At 38.6% G+C, this 22,370-nt stretch overlaps 1 protein-coding gene across 2 annotated transcripts in view; it reads right to left on the bottom strand.

Annotated features, from left to right (window-relative positions):
- Nucleotides 1–9,218: 9,218 nt before the first annotated feature.
- Nucleotides 9,219–22,370, bottom strand: part of nkd1 (naked cuticle homolog 1 (Drosophila)) — a 52,786-nt gene continuing 39,634 nt past the window's right edge. The window contains exons 7-10 of one of the 2 annotated variants that reach the window (XM_015380717.1): nt 21,754–21,901; nt 20,823–20,904; nt 16,299–16,426; nt 9,219–14,893 (exon numbers count right to left, since the gene is read on the bottom strand). In XM_015380717.1, coding sequence (XP_015236203.1) covers nt 14,361–14,893; nt 16,299–16,426; nt 20,823–20,904; nt 21,754–21,901 — 891 coding nt within the window. In that variant the 3' untranslated portion in view covers nt 9,219–14,360. The remainder of the gene's footprint in view (nt 14,894–16,298; nt 16,427–20,822; nt 20,905–21,753; nt 21,902–22,370) is intronic. The other variant, XM_015380718.1, reaches the window with a different exon arrangement.

The following is a 22,370-nucleotide window of genomic DNA, read 5'->3' as shown; positions in this document are numbered from 1 at the left end:
TGTTGCTTTTCCTGCTTTAATTGAGAAAATATCGCTTTCTGTGCCGTGATACTGTTTGTGGAGAATGCAACAGGTTTTTGCTTAAGATTCTCTGATAAATATGAATTTAGTTGTTTTTGGGGGGCATTTGACCCCAAAGCAAACAGTCCTTCATTATCAAATTAAAAGAGGATTCAAAAGGTTTATCTTAATGACATATTATTGGATCAAAGAGGACAGCCCACAGGCCACCACAGATTTCAGATGTGAACAAAGTAGCTCTCCAACGCCAGCATGAGGATTACAGGCTGAATTTAATCCTGCTAATTATAATTTCATCAGATAGAACCAAGTGGCAGTTCAAAGTAACCTTTAATGTAAATGGCCACTGGGTCAGCAATACTAAAATTCAGCGCTTTGTCAGCTTATTTCCTAATCGAATGAACTTGACAATAATTGAAGTATTTTATTTCTGCCCTTCTTTCCTCACATAAAAGGAAGGCACAGCAATTAGTTTTCATTTTCTCTTTCCCACTCTTCCTTTTCATGTTCTTGAGTAGGCTGAAACCAGCATATTCTGATCATTTGCATTATCCAAAGCAAATCTGCTTTGAAGTACTAAGATTCTCTACAGAAAAGGAGCCACTTATCCAACATGGAGGTTGGAAAAAAGAGTTAGAGGCTCATAAAATCATTGGAACAGATTTACGTTATCATCAGACTTTTTTTGCCTCTTGTTTTTTTTTTTTCTTTTACCTTATTCCATCTTATATTGGTAGGAGGACTATCTTATGTCCCCCTGATCCCTTAACATTTAGCATCCTTCCTTTGCAGAAGCTAGCGCCTGCTGTGCCAATCCTCACTTCAAAGCTCTCCGCATATCAGCTGGAAACAAAAAACCAAGGAGACATCATGGCAGTTTCTCATTTCCCCATGTTAAAGTCAACATCACAGTGTTTTTGTTAGTGAATTATTTTAGCTTTACACTTTCTTAAGCTGAGTTTCAAATTCGAACAGAATGTATATGTGTTCCAGCCATGGAAACATAATTAAGGTGTGTTGGAAATGCATTTTTCTTACAGGGCTTTATATGTAGCTGACAAAGCAATATTAGAGAGGATGTTGTGTTACATGAGTAACTTAGCAATGTTTAATTCTAATGCAAAAAATATTCAGCCACCAAGCTTATCTGGGAAAAAAAAGAAAGGTAAATTGGAAGAAACAGCTTTAGACATTAAAAAAGTCAGGGTAAGAAATGCCATCATCTACTCTTACAGGGGGAAATTCAGAAGGGATGTTTTGTGCTCTTTTCTTTAGGTCTGCTGTACATTTTGTTGTTTGCTTGGAGTCTAAAAAAGTGCAGAAAAGTGGAGTTTAGTCTCCCCACGTCTCGTGTTAAGATGCTGTTTGTGTCATATATTTCATTACAGTTAGTTTTCTCAATTCTTTATTTTTTTTCTACCACAGTATTTGTTCTGGAGGTGCTGAAAAATTTGATGGACTTCTTAAAAAAAAAAAACAATGTAGCAAATCTGCCATTTTATTTTTCATGGTAATTTTGTTGTTCAAGTTGAAGAATGCTGCTCTGATAAAACTGAGTTTTTTTTTTACTCAAGTTTGATATTATATTGTTAAAATTGCGTTTTATTTTTATACAAAAGGAAGACACTGCAGGTTTTGGACCTCAATTAAACAGCTAATAAAAAGATGAGTGTGGATGCTAGAGTGGGATGCGTAAAGAACAGGTTCCACATCAGCTTGCGAAAGGATTTCAATCATTTGTCCTGTTTCAGATTTAGTTACATGCGCAACCTCAGATAATTTTATTGGGAAATTTTAAGAATTATCTTTTTTTTTTGTCTTTTCAGTTTTATATTTCAACAAAATTTAAGCCCCTGTCAGACCTTGAGGATTTAGACCAGCGTATGGCTGACATATAAAAAATCTGGCAAAAACGCAGCAGGGCTGAGCTTAATTGGTGGCAGTGGCAACGTTGTGACACTTCCGGGCTGACACGGCTTAAGGCTGGTTTAGGCTCAGGTGATCTGCGTGTGTGTCACAGTTAAGGCAGATATGCCCCCGCCCCCTCGGCAGACACTGTGGTGCATCTCTCCAAAAATGTAGGTGACCGCAGAAAGTGTTGCAGACAGGAGGCCAGAGGCAGACAGGAGGCCAGAGGCCTCTGGCCTCCTGTCTGCCTCTCTCCAGCGTTGCCTCCTGTCTGCTTCTATCTCTTCTATCCTGACAGCTTCTTTCTCTTTGAACCGTAGTCTGCCTCGGCAGAAGGCNTCTGGAGGCGCCACTGGGTGAGAGACATCCACTCCTAATGGTTTAAAAGGCAGGCATATTAGAGGCAGTTGGCATAGTTTCATTAAATGGCATGTGAAGCAAGTTTCCGAAGCCAAATAGAAGCTTTTAGCTTGGATCTGGAAGGGCTTCATGTTGCACTGCAGGGACAGGTTTAAAAAAAAAAAGTGAATTAGTGCAAAGTCAACAAAAACGATTAAGCTACAATTATTGTCTAGAGTCTTTAAGCATTTAGCTAAAGCATCCTTTTAAACTTTTTTTTTTTGTAGGAAAACAAGCACGCCCTACTCAATTGATGCACCAACACTCAGCCAATCACAGAGCACAGCTGCAGCCAAAAGTTAAACCAGGAGCAAGATGGAAAATAAGTCTTTGCTCATAAAATGTCAGACATAAAAATCTTGAAATCAGTATTGCAAGAAAAGTATAAAACATATTAACATCAACTTTTTGTTTTAAATATATCAATCAGCATCAATTTCTCGACAGATGTTTTAAACAACCCATCCATAAATGTCTCTGACTTCAGGTTATGAATCCCTTCATTTCATCATTTGCTGGACATTTAAAAACTGTAGCAGCACAAAATGAAGCTGAATTCAGAAAATGATTTCCGGCTATATGAATAAATTATTTTCCTATGCAGATAAACTAGTATAGTTTATTGTAAATAAGGAAATCTCGACTTCTGCTTAAAATACTTAAAGTTAAGAATCTCATCAACGAGGCTGGAGCTTGAAAATCTGGAGAGATGAGAAATTTATCTGCATTAAAATTATAAAAGTGTGTTTTAGTAAAAACAAGTGTTGTTGACATCTGATAAAACGATGGTTCCTTCATCTGTATAATACGATTAATAATTTAAATTACTCCTGCTCTTTGCAAACATGAAGTTGTTTATTTTTGAATAAATTTAATTTGGATCAAATTATTGAAGATGTATTTTGATTCATAGATTTTTATTAGGACTAGTTTCAGCTTATTCCAACTGGATTGTTCATTAAATTACTGTAAACTTTAAGAAAACATTAATATATACGGTTGTTAGTTATCGTTTAGTGAAAAGTAATAAAAAGTTTGTAGAATACACTTTTCCTGTGCTTTTATCTTTACATATTGACTTATTATGATTTATAATAAGCTGCCATGAGATATATAATAATCAATTTCAACAGGTAAATATTCCAATCCTAGTTTAACTTTAGACGTTTAAAGATTAAGAACTTCTGGTCTCTTTATAATAATATGGCTTACCATGTTTTTTTCTTTATAGGCCAAATCTCAGTTCATCAGTGCTTTCAAGCAAAGATGCAGTGAGCTTTACAGTGAAATACACCAGTCATCCTGGATTCCCCAAAGCAAATGGGTTAACAAATAAAAGAGGATTAGCTCATTAGATTAATGACGACATTAAATGTAAGAGGATCCAGGAAATGCTCAGACTGAAGCCACATAGTGACTCAAATATGGAAAGAATTGCTGCATAATTAGGAAAGGCTTTTTTGAGCCAAAAAGAGACATTTTGTCACTAAAGGGGATGGCATCTCTTCCAGAATAGACTGTTTAAGGTCGTGTGTGTGTGTGTGTGTGTGTGTGTGTGTGTGTGTGGGTTGGGTCTGGTTGTGTGCGTCAATCAGCGTTTAATTGACAGGCAGATTAAAGCCCACATCTGAGGGGCTCTCTTTTTGCTGAAGCATGCCAAGTTGAAGGAGTCTTGTCTCAAGCGTCTGCCCAAGGTTTAGGGTGCTGCGCTCAAGGTTAGCTGTGGCGCCCCGCTGAGCGTGCACTGTCTGAGATGGGTCCTACTTGTTGGACATTCATTATCAAACTCTGTTTGCTCCTTTCATCTGCAGCTCTCTGCAGCACTCAGCATAAACTACAGAGGCACCTTGCAGCTTGACATCTCTCCATTCAGTCTGTACCTTAAACAGCATGCTGCCACATCAAAGAGCCGCGGCTGCCTTTGATGTTGCAGAGAGAAAGAGCTCCAATGATCTGCTAAAAGCCAATGCAACTTTCTGAAGCCTTGTTTTATACATTTGCTATCTCTAAAGGTCTGGAGTCAGGTTCTAAAAGTCTACACGGCAGACTGATTTTGCAGAAGCTGGACGGCACGTTTTACTTCACAATGTGAAAAAGGAAAAGTTAAGCACAGCTTTATATCCCTGGAGTACAGATTTCTTTCGCCATGAATATCCTATTAAATGGCACATTTGTTCAGTTAAAGGGGATTATCTCTGAGCTTGAGGAATGAAGAGTGTGAGCAGGCTTCTTTCATGTTGTTGTAGTTAGAGGATACAAACAGTTATTTCATTTTAAAACACAAAGAGTTATTGACATAGTTTAGATTTTGCTTTAAAGTGAAGGTTTGACCGACGGATAGAAGATTTACAATCAGACAGTTTTGGGGGATAAATGAAACATTTATTTAGCTTCACGTAAGGTTTGTTTTTTTATACATAGAATATTTAAACGTTGCTCATATTGAAGCTTCAAAATCATTATATCTGAGCCTATAGAGGTAGATTATTTCTCCTTAAACCTTACCGGTACCTTAACTTCCCCTCGCTGTCTGTCAGCTTTAACTTTCACTGAACCTCACTCCTCCTTTAAGCGCCAACCACCTTACAAAGTTTTATTTTTTTACACAACATTTTTAAATGCACAATTTAATGCATGGATACATAATTGTATGTATCAATGTAGAGATTTTAAGTTTGTTCTCTGCATCTTTAAGAGGTTCCAATGCTCTAAGAACAGAATATGAATCACCACATTTTGGCAAAACTCAATCCTAAATTAGAAATATTGGAATGTTGAAAGACCAACTTATGTTAGATTGTACTTGTTAAATAGAAAGACATCTAAGCAATATTAAAAAGCATTTTCAAGACATACATTACTATTTTTTAAAACGTTCCAATGAGAACATTTGAAAAGTCTCATGGCAAAGAGAAACACAGCTCAGGTGGGAGAATATATCCGGGCAACTATGAGTCCTAAAGCCATAAATCTGGACAATATAGCGGAGAGAGACATAAAAAAAAGAAGACTGTTAATAGAAAGGCATAAAAGGTCCAGTTTTTGGACAAGCCATGTAGGAAACACAGCACATGTACATATTGAGACATGTCCCAGTACATTTAAGGCAGTTATTGAAATTATTCTTGGCAGGGACAACTTAGGCCTTCATGGGCCCCTTAGCAAAATCTAATTTTGCAAAGGGGGATTTTCATTTTCTTCCTATAACTAATAAATCAACAGTCCAATCTTTAGATTATTCACACAAACGCATTGCAGCAGTGCTGTTTAAAGAGTCCTGATTGTATTTGTAACCAAAATCAGAAAATTAGGTTAAATGAAGCAGGGGATTCATAAGCTGTGTATGGGTTGTTCTCTAGTTCGTATTTCTCGCATGTTGCTTTTCCTGCTTTAATTGAGAAAATATCGCTTTCTGTGCCGTGATGCTGTTTGTGGACAATGCAACAGGTTTTTGCTTAAGATTCTCTGATAAATATGAATTTAGTTGTTTTTGGGGGGCATTTGACCCCAAAGCAAACAGTCCTTCATTATCAAATTAAAAGAGGATTCAAAAGGTTTATCTTAATGACATATTATTGGATCAAAGAGGACAGCCCACAGGCCACCACAGATTTCAGATGTGAACAAAGTAGCTCTCCAGCGCCAGCATGAGGATTACAGGCTGAATTTAATCCTGCTAATTATAATTTCATCAGATAGAACCAAGTGGCAGTTCAAAGTAACCTTTAATGTAAATGGCCACTGGGTCAGCAATACTAAAATTCAGCGCTTTGTCAGCTTATTTCCTAATCGAATGAACTTGACAATAATTGAAGTATTTTATTTCTGCCCTTCTTTCCTCACATAAAAGGAAGGCACAGCAATTAGTTTTCATTTTCTCTTTCCCACTCTTCCTTTTCATGTTCTTGAGTAGGCTGAAACCAGCATATTCTGATCATTTGCATTATCCAAAGCAAATCTGCTTTGAAGTACTAAGATTCTCTACAGAAAAGGAGCCACTTATCCAACATGGAGGTTGGAAAAAAGAGTTAGAGGCTCATAAAATCATTGGAACAGATTTACGTTATCATCAGACTTTTTTTGCCTCTTGTTTTTTTTTTTTCTTTTACCTTATTCCATCTTATATTGGTAGGAGGACTATCTTATGTCCCCCTGATCCCTTAACATTTAGCATCCTTCCTTTGCAGAAGCTAGCGCCTGCTGTGCCAATCCTCACTTCAAAGCTCTCCGCATATCAGCTGGAAACAAAAAACCAAGGAGACATCATGGCAGTTTCTCATTTCCCCATGTTAAAGTCAACATCACAGTGTTTTTGTTAGTGAATTATTTTAGCTTTACACTTTCTTAAGCTGAGTTTCAAATTCGAACAGAATGTATATGTGTTCCAGCCATGGAAACATAATTAAGGTGTGTTGGAAATGCATTTTTCTTACAGGGCTTTATATGTAGCTGACAAAGCAATATTAGAGAGGATGTTGTGTTACATGAGTAACTTAGCAATGTTTAATTCTAATGCAAAAAATATTCAGCCACCAAGCTTATCTGGGAAAAAAAAGAAAGGTAAATTGGAAGAAACAGCTTTAGACATTAAAAAAGTCAGGGTAAGAAATGCCATCATCTACTCTTACAGGGGGAAATTCAGAAGGGATGTTTTGTGCTCTTTTCTTTAGGTCTGCTGTACATTTTGTTGTTTGCTTGGAGTCTAAAAAAGTGCAGAAAAGTGGAGTTTAGTCTCCCCACGTCTCGTGTTAAGATGCTGTTTGTGTCATATATTTCATTACAGTTAGTTTTCTCAATTCTTTATTTTTTTTCTACCACAGTATTTGTTCTGGAGGTGCTGAAAAATTTGATGGACTTCTTAAAAAAAAAAAACAATGTAGCAAATCTGCCATTTTATTTTTCATGGTAATTTTGTTGTTCAAGTTGAAGAATGCTGCTCTGATAAAACTGAGTTTTTTTTTTACTCAAGTTTGATATTATATTGTTAAAATTGCGTTTTATTTTTATACAAAAGGAAGACACTGCAGGTTTTGGACCTCAATTAAACAGCTAATAAAAAGATGAGTGTGGATGCTAGAGTGGGATGCGTAAAGAACAGGTTCCACATCAGCTTGCGAAAGGATTTCAATCATTTGTCCTGTTTCAGATTTAGTTACATGCGCAACCTCAGATAATTTTATTGGGAAATTTTAAGAATTATCTTTTTTTTTTGTCTTTTCAGTTTTATATTTCAACAAAATTTAAGCCCCTGTCAGACCTTGAGGATTTAGACCAGCGTATGGCTGACATATGAAAAATCTGGCAAAAACGCAGCAGGGCTGAGCTTAATTGGTGGCAGTGGCAACGTTGTGACACTTCCGGGCTGACACGGCTTAAGGCTGGTTTAGGCTCAGGTCGTCTGGTTGTGTGTCACAGTTAAGAAAGATATGCCCCCGCCCCCTCGGCAGACACTGTGGTACATCTCTCCAAAAATGTAGGTGACCGCAGAAAGTGTTGCAGACAGGAGGCCAGAGGCAGACCGGAGGCCAGAGGCCTCTGGCCTCCGGTCTGCCTCTCTCCAGCGTTGCCTCCTGTCTGCTTCTATCTCTTCTATCCTGACAGCTTCTTTCTCTTTGAACCGTAGTCGGCCTCGGCAGAAGGCTGCTCACACTAAAGGCTGATTTATACTCAGAAACCAGGTCGTCTGCGTGTGTGTCACAGTTAAGGCAGATATGCCCCCGCCCCCTCGGCAGACACTCTGGTGCACCTCTCCGAAATTGTAGGTGACCGCAGACAATGCTGCAGAAAGGAGGCCTCTGATTGGCCAAATCTCCATCCACTCTAGAGTATGTGTATTTCCTGTTTGGTACCTTACTGGCTTGTTCTGTTTGTATGATCGCCATAGTGGAAATCAACTCGTGAAATTAGACCAGCTAGGAGGGCGAGGTACGCGAGAACGCTGTGACCCTTTTTCCACCTCGATCCCACACTTTTTCGCCCTTATGTGCCTCCGTTGTCGCACAAACTTGCCCCTTGGGTTTTTCCACTTCCTCACCACCTCAGCCGTATCTAGACCCACAGCTAGTTAGTGATTGTCCCTCTTGCGTTGTGGCATTGAATAACGCTTTAATATTGGGAATATATCAAAAATATCTGTGTTAAGGGCTGGTTATACTTGAGCATAGTGTATACGTAAGCCTGTCTCAGGTATGACGTAGATATTTTTGATGTGGTAACCTATCAAAAATATCTATGTTATATTTGTCAAGGTGTGACAGGGTCCTTTGGGAGCAGTGAGCAGCCTACAGCTGCCTGGGGATCAATCTGGGGCTAAGGGTCTGCAATGATAATATTTATAATAATATAAATATTTATAATAATAATCCTTTATATGATGGACTGAATTGAAAAAAATGAAGTAAGAGGTAAATGGAAAAAGGTTTTGTTTTTTTTATTCAAGGCTGTATTTAAATGTATATTCTCTACTTTAGCTTTGGACCATTACAGCTCCTCCAGAGTTACCATCAAGTTTGTAGTGGCTTTAAATTCATACTCTCTTTGCCCACTCACACCTTTTTCAGTTTTGCCTTTGTGTCATACTTTTTTCCAGTATACTATTGAATGACAGACCTGCATGAGCTATTCAAAGCTCTTTACTGTTTCATGCCCTATTCATGCTTTATGCATTTTTTTTTTGATTGAATAACATTCTAACAAACCTCTAAGGGTGTCACAAAACAGCTGTATTCCTTCTGAGATTAATTTACACACTAGTGGGCTTTATTTTCTAGTGGCATCTCTGAGGGCACTTGGTTGCACTGAATGTAACTGTTCAATCATATATATTAAAGAGACTGCAAACAATTTCACGTCACACTTTTCAGATTATTTAGAATAATTTTAATCACTGTGTCATTTTCCCTTCAACCCAGTAACAAAAAACTTTTATTTGATCTATAAAATCCAAATAAAATGCACTGGTTGTAGCATGAAATGTTGTATACAACAACAGAAACACTTGTCTTAGGCAGAGTATCCTGCCATCAACACAGCAGACATTTAAATAAATAAGAAAAAAACATGAAAAGTGAAATGTATCAAATGATTATCCTGTTATTAAAATAAATATGTTGCAATTTGTTTCCTCACCTCGGTTGGAGAACAGCTTATTTTTACAAAATGTCCTGCAGATGTATGTGTTAGTGGGTATAAAAAAATAATAAACAGGAGTCGGGAACAGGTTTGTATTTTAATTAATCCCTTGGCACAGATCTGCTATGCAATAAATAAACCAAATATAATCTAATAGAAACTAAACAAAGACATGAAAAAGTGTAGATGTGATGGAGGCAAAAGAATGAGAATTAATGAGGCTTAGAAGGACCAAAAATTTAAGTAAATTGGTAGAAATAAAATAGGGACAATTATTCCTCTCTGCTAAGTCAGACCATCATGCCAGATAAGAACTGAGAGTGGATTACAGATACAAATTTACAACTTATATTAAAAAATAAGCCTTAATATTGTTTCAGTATGATGCTGACTCAGTCTTAATTCAATCCAATATCAACAAGAGATCAGAATAATGCTGGATTGTACATTAGATATTATTAACATGAGCATGTTTTTTAGCATTGGGATTCATTTACAAAAACTGGATGTTGCACTAAAACTAGTTTTAGCCACATGCCTCAAAAATAAGCAAAAACTCTCCAAATATAAAACATTACAAATGAGCACAACGTCCGACAGAATTGTGAATATATATATATGTCTGCATCATACGACAGACAATGATGATATGAATGGATAAGGAAAGAGAAATTAAATAGTTACCAGCAAGTTTGAGATAAAAAAAAAAAAAAAGAATTTGGTTAGCTTGTTTTCACTTGGAATTATCTGTTAATGCTTTCTGAAGTCAGAAGAAGTAAAAGTGCCGCCAAAACTTTTCTACATTGTCGGATGCATTTAAAGGTGTGTTCGTTGGTCAGGCTGCAAGAGAGAGCAAGGCTTGATTTAACAAAAATATATCATGAATTCACGCGCACCGAGTGTGACACAAATGTCTCCACTTTTTTATGTTCTGGGTTTATAATGGAGAGCCTCAGCCTTTCTCAACGTTTATTTAACTTTTTTCTTTATAGCTCTCATCCAAGGGGTTGCAATGTCTAGATTGAGGAGAGCAGTTCCAATGTTTTTTCCTACCCCCATTATAGTCCTTAATATTGACCCCGTGAAAGGTTAACAATAGCTAGGAGCAGCAATTTGCTGTATCTGGTTTGAGCTTAAGACTTATAGCAGTCAACAGGAAGGCTAAATAGCATATATAAAGCAGCTTTTTAATTATTTCAGCATTTAAAATTTGGTAAAGTTAGCAGCTTTCTGGAAATTTCTGAATTATGGTAAGGATCTAAAAGGAGTGCATATAGAGTGGGAGGGTTTGTAACTCTAATCATTTTGTGTTTGTCTTAAAAAAGTGAAACACAAAGAAACTGCTCCCCAACACGGGTTGAACTATATAAATAATAATGATTTGCAGGAGGCGATGAAATAAAATTTCATTTGCTGTTCTTATATCTTCCTGAACTGATATAAGAAGCTGAGAGGTTTGGCAGATAAAGGTTATAAATAAAAGGGATTGAACATTTTGACAGAAAAGTAATCAGTGCATCTCTAAAAAACAACTGATTAGATGAGCAAAGAAAAACTTTTAAAATGTTCCACCCCTCCACTGGATCAATCTACGATGTGGTAGGTTTTGAAAAGAAAAAACAAAAAAAAAATCTGTTAAACTTTTTTGAAGTTGCACAAACAATGAAATCCAATCTGAAGTTTGGTGTTTTTTAGTAAAACTGGAGGTGAAAAATTTAAAAACTGCTACCTATCCAGTGGTGTGACCCATTTAAACTGCTTTAGAGGACCCCGACTTCACGTGTCGAATCAGACCACCCTGGTGGATGAAAAAGTCGCCTGCTTGCTGCTTGGTGACACAACAAGACGGCCGTATACCAGCTGACACCAAGCAGACTTGGGTGAGATGAAAGTATGGAGAGAAGTCACAGTGTCAGCCGGGCTCCTGCAGCTGGGACAATAATCCTTATGAGACCTGGGTGCATCGTCACTGGAGAGCAAGCTGTGATCCCAAGTTAAGGAAACATAAACTTTTCTCTGATCAGAAGAACAATTTATCTGGGAGGTTCCAAGCCAGTACTGCAACAAGCGAGTTTAACTGTCAATAACACCTGATGAAGCTTCTTTTTAGCAGGGCACTTAGATCAGCAAACCATGACTTTCTAACTTTTCCTACTCCATGAACATTTTCATATTTTTTCATGTTACAACCACAAAAATAAATGTTATTGGGGCCTGATGCAAAAGGTGGAATAAAAAAGAAAAGGTATTCCAATTTTATTGGAATTAGAAATTTGTCCTTTTAAAATTTTTCTGATAAGTAAGGAGCACATCAACATACTTTGCTCTTTATAACACAACACTTCAGTAAAAAAATCCACTGTAACATCTTTAGTAAATAGGGATCTTTCAGTTGTAGTTTGTTCAAGGGAGGCAAATTAAAAGACATTATTAAAGAAAGGATGTTGAAGTTTGTTAAGCTGCAAAGGGGTCACAGTAAATGAGAAAGAAGATTCTGTCATCACCAAAATTACACTTTTAGTTTCACATTCAAAAAACCCTTATGGGGAGATAAAAAAATGAACAAGCAACTGTATCCTCCGGATGTCAAATGGTAAATGTCGAGGAATACTGGAAACAAAAGATATATTCCTCCTAAAGAGTCAGGAATGGGGTGGAGGTTTGTGTTCAAGCTGGACAAATATAATCCTACCACCAGAACTACATTGGCAATGGATCAAAGCATTTATATGTATATTAAAATGACCTAGTAGATGAAATGGACTGATTTTCGGCTGGATTTAGAATCTCTGTTCAGATTCTCTAACCATTTTATACCACTGAGCTGAAGCTATCTTGCAAAATTTGTAAATTGTGTTCTCTAAAAGTGCAAAGCCTGTAAAGACATACCATGAATATGGACACCTCCGTAGTTTTTTTTACATCATCAATCCACCTTCCAACACATATCACATGAAATACTAATGAAATACAATCAAGTTAGTGGTTGTAAGTGACAAAAATGCAAGAAAAAAAAGAATAAAGTGTTTGAATGCTTCTGCAAGGCCCTGAAGAAAAGTACGGTACGGCAACACAACTTTTTTTTGTTCTTTTGCCAACTTGACTAAAAAAAGCAAAGGTAGGTAAAAAAAACTGTTATAGCGGCAGCTTCTGTAGGATGCTTCTATTTAAAGGTCCTATCTGCATCTAATTGTTAAGGCTTTGGGGGACAGGTTGAACACCTCTGCAGGACTGCAGTCATGGGATATGAATTATGGGTTTGCCGGAGCTCACAGGCTGGGCTCCGGAGTTTCTCGGCACCAGAGGAATGAGACAGCTGAGAGAGCCGTCGCCCCGCCGCATCACAAACGCAGCCTTGTCAGCTGAGCGCCGAGGACACATGGCGGCTCGGTAAAAGCCTCGCTGACAGCCGGGGGAAGGGCTGATGGCGTGGTAACAGAAAGAGCAGCTGGGAGATCACGAGTCACAGTGTTAGGAAGGTGGGCACTGTCCCAGAATTTCAAAAACCAATACAGCGCATGCTAAAGGAAGAGGACTGTGAATAAAGTTATAGATTGTAAAGAAAATGACACAAGGCAAGCGTAATCTCAGCTGATAAAAAAATAAAAAAAGACCCTCAAATACAAATTTTCTGTACAACAAATTCTTGTTAAATATCCTGGCTTTTGAGTTTGAGTAACAGACATTATTAGTCAGTAAATTGGGTAAAAAAGGAAAAATAAAACAAAAAAACAAATCTGACACAAAGGTTTATTACATGTTCTACTGATATTCCTAGTGGTCATAATAAAATTGCAGTTTTCACAAACTATACATGGATAAAGCTTAGAAACTAGATGACAGCATAAATACTTTATGTACAGTGAATGTTAATCTTTAAAAAGAGGCTTTCTGGTGTTCTGAGCTGCAGAATGTGACGTGATTTATCTTCATTCAAAGTTTGAAAGTGATTTTAAATGAATGCTTGATTATTGATTCATCAGAATTATTCAGATGAAAAAAGAGGTAGAAGTGGATCTATTCTACTGTTTTCCTTCCCCTTTATACCTACAGTGTGTTGCTGATTGAGAGCTTGCTTTAAATCCCGCCAACATTTCCAGTTTCCTCTTTTGAAGTTGTTGCAGACCGATTGAGATATTATTCTAGTGTTTATATAAAAAAAAAAAAAACACTTGCAGGACACAAGGAAGCACACTGCAAACGGTAGAATCCAGCAGGGAACAAAGAGAAACCAGGAGCTTAAATTAAGTGGATGCAATGAGCTGCAGGTTTAGCACAATGAACTGAATGCAGAGCAGCTGAGGGGAAGAAACAAACCTGGTCATTGAGGAAGGTAGACTAATAGACCAAATATGGAGACATGAAAACAAAAACAGCTGTGGATCATGACATGAAGTGGTTTCAAACGGACACCAGTGTTGTGACACTCGGATACGCCTACACGTTCATTTTGTTTTTGACACGTTTTTTACAAATCGCTCGTCGCCCTAATTCCTTCATATATTTATATATTATTCAGACACAGGCTCCTCCTCTCTACTATTTTCTTCCCTTTGACTTGGTGGTCTTGGTAGTGTTGGAATGCTGGTCTGAAAGTGTACAGTTCAACGGGTGGAAGTTTAAAACACCTTTTCATTGCTGCCATTGGTGTAATTTCCAGTCCGACCGCTCAGCTTGGGCTCTGACTCACCATCCTGCTGCATACCAAAGCTTCTGTAGGTCAGACCAACCGTTTCATAGATCTGGTTACTTAACACTCCAGCACAGGCACAACATGGCCACCATCCTCATGTCCTTCCAGTGTCCTGTGCCGGTGCAGCTCGCTGCAGTCAGTGTCTGCTGGCCTGTTTGGTTTTTGTGGCAATGCAGGGGCGCTGAGCCGTCTCCGGCCAATCAGAGTTTCAGGACTGGTAAAAGTGGTGATAATGGTGATGGTGTTCATGATGATGGTGATGTTCATGCCGCTGCACCACTTGTGACAGCCCACCGTCGTAGAGCAGAACGCCTGGCAGGTCCCTCACCTGCTCTTTCTCCACTACAGGTCCCGGAGAGCCAATAGCACCTAAGGCCCGGTAGCCATTGCTCTCTTTAGATCGCTGTTTGTGTTTACGGTATGGAGCAGTGGACTGATGAGGAGGCGTCTGGCAGGGCAGAGCCGGCGGAGGTGGTGCGCCTCGACTCCTCATCACCCTGCCGCTGTTCTGGGCAGTGGGTGTGCGGCTATGAGTCTTTGGAGAACGGATGGTGTGTCGCCCGGTTTCCTGGCCTCTGGGCCGGGCAGGATGAACGCCTTCTGGAGCAGTAGTGTCCACAGCCGTCATGAGCCGGCGGTGGTGTGAGTGGGGGAGTCCGTTTTCTGGTTCGTGTGAGCGAGAACGAGCCTGGTTGGATGAGCGAGTCTGGGTCTCTGCCTTCGCTGGTTCAGCAGCAGGAGCTGTGTCAGAAAGAGACAAAGCTATTATTCTAAATGACTTTATTTCTCTAATCTGAACTTTTCTGAGACTGGCAGTCAAAAAACATGTGAACGGTAGAATAATTTAGAGACTGTGTATTATCTTATTTAGCAGCATGTTTTTCAAGGATCATTGTTTTAAGGAGAAGGCTCAGGAGGCTGCAAAACATTCCTTTATTTTAAGAATTTTTAGACTTGATAGAGGAATAACTGAAATAAGACAAAACTCAGAGAAAGGGACCCACAAAAAATGTCATGCTGCAAATACATCAGAAATAATCCTCTAATTATGTAGGTATTAGAGCTAAGGCTGCAACTAACACCTTTTTTGCTATTTTTTTTCAATTAATCAATTGATAAACGGATAGCAAACGGTTACTTAAAGAAGATTTTATACAGAATTTAAACCAGCTGAAGCTAAAACTGCCACTTGAGGAGTTCTGTATAGCGCATGTTGACATACAAAAAGGATGTTTTTTTTTACTTTAAATGCATAATGTTATGTCTATTTAATTTTTACAGTTTTGGTGTAATCCCTCCTCTGAATGGGTTGCTCTTCCAGCTAATAGCATGTATTAGTGTCTCTATACTCCTGTAAACCATTGATCGATTACGTAAATAGTTGACAATTATTGTATAATTAATTAATCATTATTAATCAGATTAATTTTTCCAAACCTAGTTAGAGCTAAAAACCGCTTCTTATAACTTATTTCCTCGGATTCATAATGCACCATAAGACTGTTGATGAAAGTTAAATCTTTAATCCTTTGAATAGAATTCTAATTCTAGATTAACTTGATTCTCATAGATTATTATGGTCTTTAGTTATAAAGATAATATTGCATTTTCTCACATCTACAGTCCATATTTACAGTCTGTTAAATTAACAAAATACAAGTTTTTTATGTTGTCTTGCTCAAAGGAAAGCAAACAGGCATTGCCAATAAAAACACAACTACTCAGGAATAAGGAGACAGAAATCAGGCAATGCCCAAAGCACAGTAATCGAGTTCTATGCAAAACCTCCCAATCTCACTTCTGGATCTTTCCCTTCTCCGAGATCTCAGACACAGAGAGGATTCCTGTTAGCACTTTCCTCTAAGAACCAACAGCAAAATCATGGCATGTCATCAGTGGACAGCAGATCAAGGCTTTAAATTCTCCCCTCACAACTTTCCGTCCTGACCGTTGACAGACTTTCCCCTCGAACACTCGATGTATTGTGTCCGCCTGAACCCAGATGTTTGTACTGGCGAGGCGAGCAGTTGGCTGGTAGTCCCACCTAATAGCTCTAACTAAACAGGTGCTGCAGTAATGACCGGCTTCAAAGAGCCTCGGTCTGCCTTCAGTCCTCCCCAACCCCTCTTTACCCCAGTCCACTCACCGACTCCAAAGTGCGACGTGTAGTTCTCAATGCCTGCCAGGTCCAAGTAGTGGTTCCTGCGTTCCAGGTTCTCGTCCACACAGTGGCGCTGGCAGCCAAGCTGGGTGTGGTGGTCGCTGTGGTGGCGCCTGTGGAAATGAGCAGTACCTCTCATTAGGAAGCAGTTTGGAAAAGATAAACAAATGTAGCTTCTGATCAGGTAGAAGCAGGACAACTGTTGCAGAGCTAGGACGCTTAAAATCACAGGTTTAAATCTACACTTGTGGTATGTGGACAGAAGAAAAGCAACAAGAGATTTCGTGTGTAAAACAAATTACAGAACACATTAAATCCTTCAACAAACAGGAAAATTATATCTCTTTAAAGAAAATGATAAACAGATGCTTCTAAATAAATCAGAATTACACTGAAAAGCAGGTTTTTCAGTTATTCAGTGTAAAAATGCCCTTTTCTGTATTATTTAGATTAATCAGAGAAATAGTTTTATCTCAGTGCATTTTAATTAAGTTTAATGCTAATAATAAAACAAAAGGCAAAATAAAGCTAAAGTAGAATCTATTTTATGAGGTCCCAGTTTGGACTAAAATGGGAAATCATGTCGTTCTTATACTTGTCCAGCAGACAGATAATCCACTGAAGTATTTCTATAGGAGGTCACAGGTTAGAGAGTCAAACCCACTAATAATAATAGAAGGTTTGGTGGAAAAAATGGGTAAAAAAAATATGCACCGGAAAGTTACCACAGATTTTACAAGTTTTGAGTCCAGACCAGGAAATGTTATAGAACCTCATACTGTGGTGACCCTTAATGTCTCATCTGAGATGACGATGTCTTTATATAAAGGTTTTACTGAATCCTTTTTTTTTTTTAAATCACAGCCTTATTTGGTTAGTTAGTTCTGGCCAACAAAATCAAACTTTGGACTCTGCTTGAAGCAGCTGGAAAGATTTCAGGGGGATTCCGATTAAGATTATGGGCTTTTATAACTGCTGCTGCTGCCTTGGAAGGCCACCTCTGTGGTGTTATGATAGTGCTCTCCTTTAATGCTTCCTCAGGCCACCAGAAGAAGGTATTTATCTCTGGAATCAAGAATCAGACTTTCCTTTTGTACCTGCTGATTTTTTTTTTCTTAGTAGCAATTGATTGCATTAATTTGTGTACTAATGTGTAGTTTTTATGGTACAGTTGCTTTTATTTACATTTTATTTTTTATAAAAAATAGTACATGTAGGCTGCAAATGTATTTCTCACAAGGGATGAATACATTTTTTCAGGAGGCACTTTAACCTCAGAAATACCACCATTATGACCAGGGTGTCAATTAAAGGGCCTGCAAACTCATCAGGCCCAAACCTCTCGGAAAATATGTCAGTGGTTATTAAAAAGGAAGATGAGAGACACCATTATTGATATAGTAATGTGTGCATTGGGTGTTTATTAAGGATCCATCCATTTTCCGTCACGCTTCATCCCTGCTGGAGTCACGAGGGGTGCTGGTGCCTATCTCCAGCTGTCTATGGGCAAGAGGCGTGGTACATCCTGGTCAGGTAACACATAGACAAACAACCATTAACGCACACACTCACATCTAAGGAGAATGGAGAGAAGCCAGTTAACCAAACAGTCATGGTTTTGGACTGTGGGAAGAAGCCGGAGTACCCGCGAGAACCCAGGCATGCACAGTGAGAACATGCATGAATCGAACCTTCTTGCTGCGAGGCAGCAGTGCTACCCATTGCACCACTGAGCAGCCCCATTTATTAAGGATGTAAACAACTTTTGTTTTTCTGCCGGAGCAGAAACATGAATTGATGGAGAGTGTGGTCTGGAATTTTAAGAATGTTTGACGGTGACAAAGATGCAGAATTAACTTTATTTCATTCTGTTTGTACTGTATATATAAACACTTGATAAACTCATGAAGTTGTCACCTAAATAGCGCCCATTTAGCTGTGCTCCATGGCAGCATGGCAGAGCGGCGTCGATTTCTCTGGTGTGATTGGAAGGCGAGTCGTGGGCAAATGCAAAATGTTTGTGACAAGATAGAAAAAATACATGCTGGCAATTATTCTGGTAGTTTGAAAGGCTTATGTAAGTTACTGCAATTGATGGAGAGAAGTTTTAAAATGTCTCTAATACCAAGAACCNTCTTTATATAAAGGTTTTACTGAATCATTTTTTTTTAAATCACAGCCTTATTTGGTTAGTTAGTTCTGGCCAACAAAATCAAACTTTGGACTCTGCTTGAAGCAGCTGGAAAGATTTCAGGGGGATTCCGATTAAGATTATGGGCTTTTATAACTGCTGCTGCTGCCTTGGAAGGCCACCTCTGTGGTGTTATGATAGTGCTCTCCTTTAATGCTTCCTCAGGCCACCAGAAGAAGGTATTTATCTCTGGAATCAAGAATCAGACTTTCCTTTTGTACCTGCTGATTTTTTTTTTCTTAGTAGCAATTGATTGCATTAATTTGTGTACTAATGTGTAGTTTTTATGGTACAGTTGCTTTTATTTACATTTTATTTTTTATAAAAAATAGTACATGTAGGCTGCAAATGTATTTCTCACAAGGGATGAATACATTTTTTCAGGAGGCACTTTAACCTCAGAAATACCACCATCCACCGTTATGACCAGGGTGTCAATTAAAGGGCCTGCAAACTCATCAGGCCCAAACCTCTCGGAAAATATGTCAGTGGTTATTAAAAAGGAAGATGAGAGACACCATTATTGATATAGTAATTTGTGCATTGGGTGTTTATTAAGGATCCATCCATTTTCCGTCACGCTTCATCCCTGCTGGAGTCACGAGGGGTGCTGGTGCCTATCTCCAGCTGTCTATGGGCAAGAGGCGTGGTACATCCTGGTCAGGTAACACATAGACAAACAACCATTAACGCACACACTCACATCTAAGGAGAATGGAGAGAAGCCAGTTAACCAAACAGTCATGGTTTTGGACTGTGGGAAGAAGCCGGAGTACCCGCGAGAACCCAGGCATGCACAGTGAGAACATGCATGAATCGAACCTTCTTGCTGCGAGGCAGCAGTGCTACCCATTGCACCACTGAGCAGCCCCATTTATTAAGGATGTAAACAACTTTTGTTTTTCTGCCGGAGCAGAAACATGAATTGATGGAGAGTGTGGTCTGGAATTTTAAGAATGTTTGACGGTGACAAAGATGCAGAATTAACTTTATTTCATTCTGTTTGTACTGTATATATAAACACTTGATAAACTCATGAAGTTGTCACCTAAATAGCGCCCATTTAGCTGTGCTCCATGGCAGCATGGCAGAGCGGCGTCGATTTCTCTGGTGTGATTGGAAGGCGAGTCGTGGGCAAATGCAAAATGTTTGTGACAAGATAGAAAAAATACATGCTGGCAATTATTCTGGTAGTTTGAAAGGCTTATGTAAGTTACTGCAATTGATGGAGAGAAGTTTTAAAATGTCTCTAATACCAAGAACCACCATTTAAAAGTAAAAAAAAAATAAAATTTAGTTACTCTCCACCATGTAAACGAAAAGCAATATACCTTTCCTTAAATTATATTTAAGAAATCTTTAGTGTTTTTATTCAATCACCTAAAAGGTTTCTGTTTTTACATCTCATAATTACATATTATAATTAAAATAATGCAACCGCTTTTGGCATTTACTTAATCATATTAAGTTAATTTAACACAATTGTTTTATGTTCTATCCCGCTAACATGAAACAATTGTGTTAAAGTAACTAAACATGATTAAGCAAATGCTAAAAACAGTCGCATTATTGCAGCTGGCACAAAAATAGGTTGTTTTTTTTACCCAGCATATTGCAAAAAAGTATTGAGCCCCTCAAGTTATGGAAATTTCTATTCGATAAAAGATGAAACTCAGGTTTTTAAGAAAATGGCCGCTGACTAACTAAATGTTAGGTGTTCAATAAAATCAATCAACTTTCGAGTAATTCATCAACCAATATGTTACATCCCTACTGTATATACGGCAAAATATTTAGGCATATGTTTCAATTCTTTTTCATATTTATATCATATTTCACATTTCTTAAAGAACTCTGTGTTTTTCATAATCATCATCAAAAAAAAAGAAAGAAAAGAAAAATCTAAATCTATAAAAGTGTTTCAAATCCATTTATATCAAAGAAAAAGTTTAGCAGAAGTAAAAAAATTCCCAGCATTGCCACTGGTTGTGACGGCATGTACCACAACACAGTGATGGAGAAACCAAAGGAAAAGAATCACTGAGTTCATTCCCTCAACACTGACATAATAGCTCTATATTGAAAATCCTCCTTTTACACTGGTATTATGCAATACTGCTACTTTCCTTAGCTATAAGCCAAACTTATCAAAATGACCAGAAATAAGCGATTGAAGTATTTTTCTGTGGGTTTTGAGAATCTATTTGAGTTTAGTTTCCTTTACATAATTATTGAAAATACATTTCTTGATGTTTGATGGATTTACACGTGTGATTTGTTCCTCATGCAGACACCTAAGCAGCAAAAGGTCACGTTACCTGAGGAGCGCTCGAGACTTCTTGTCTGCACTCTTGGTCTCTTCGACGCATTTATCATTTTTCTCTCTGGAGTGGGACATATCTGAGTATGCACAAAGAGAAGGGGGGGTATTAGCAAAGGGAGCAATGCAGAGAAGCCTCACAAACACACGAAACCAGCCACACAAGACCCAGAAGAAAGCAACCTTTGTTTTAGTGTTTCACTTTGAAGATCTATAGACAAGGAAAAACAACAGTGCTTCATTTATTCTATTTTCAACTCCCAGACTTATAAAGGAGCAGAGTACCATAAAAACCATGTTGATTTCAGAAATAGTATTATTAGGATGTGGGATCTGATGCGATTTGAAATTAGCATGAAGGAAACATTTTCAAGGCTTCCTCTGTCTGAATCGCCTGACAGATATTTATAGACAAAACAATAGGACACAAACACTCAGGAATATATACTTTTTGAGATATTTTCCTCTCTGACGACTTGTTTGCCAAGTCGTCAGAAGGGAAAGTTACGTCGAATGTTGCTATATTTTCCCCGCAGCTCTGAGAAAGGAGGACAAAAAGAGGGGGAGACGTGGGGGGGGGAGGGAACACAGGGAGCACAGGAGAAAAGAAAAATGGCTGTGGTTATCAAAAGGACTTGGCACATCTCTTAAGGTTTCTTTTAGAGTATTTGAAGGCGGCAAGGGAAGGAAGGGGAGCACTCTCTCTACGCAGTCACCCCCCATCATTAAAAATGAACCCCATTGAGTAGGAGGGTTGGAGCGACGGAGAGACTGCAAGGAACAAAGACCTGACAGGCCTGAAGCGGCCGCCTCTCTACATGACAACAAACACACGTCTGAGTGAGCTGTCAGCGCAGACGTGTAAATGGAAGGTAACAATGCCCTCTTTTCTCTGCCACTGCCCCACACTGAGTCAACGGGAGCTTTACCTGTCGCACCCTGAGCACAGCTCCTCCACTGCTGACTTGAGTCCGGAGCGACGGAGAGTTTGACCCTCAAAGTCTTGCTGTTGCCAGGAGAGTGGTTGACGGAGGCATCCACGACCTCATAAATGGTGTGGAGCAGGCTGGTAATGTCCTGTGGGGGAGAATAGCTGCTGAGCCTGAGAGCGCCCAAAAAAAACTTCATGATCTACGCTTTGGTGTATTTTATTGAAATTTTAAACCAATGAATCAGCATAGTGTGGTACATATTTGCAAATTTTGGTTTCTTCCAAACAGATCAACTAAACTAGACACAGGAATTAACTAAATATACATTGCTATTGAGGCCCCGTCCACACGAAGTCAAACCCTGGCCTAAACGCACAAATTTTTCACCAAACCAGCCTCTCATCCACACGAAGCCGGCGTTTCGGGGGTCTGTAAACGATCTTTTTTTTATTAAGCCTTCAGAGTGGGAAGATTTTCGCGTTTCCATCTTTAAGCTCTAACCACATTTTTTTTCTTACACGCATGCGTCATAGCGTCGCCTCTAAAGACCCATGCGCGACACAGTATCACAACAACACTGGCCCCGTACTGTGTTGAATGGTTGCTGCTCATGC

The sequence above is a fragment of the Cyprinodon variegatus genome, unplaced genomic scaffold (genome assembly GCF_000732505.1).
Source record: "Cyprinodon variegatus isolate N-32 unplaced genomic scaffold, C_variegatus-1.0 Scaffold220, whole genome shotgun sequence".
NCBI classification, from domain to species: Eukaryota; Metazoa; Chordata; class Actinopteri; order Cyprinodontiformes; family Cyprinodontidae; genus Cyprinodon; species Cyprinodon variegatus.
Note: the sequence above shows the minus strand (reverse complement) of the source record. Positions and strands in the feature narration are given on the sequence as shown.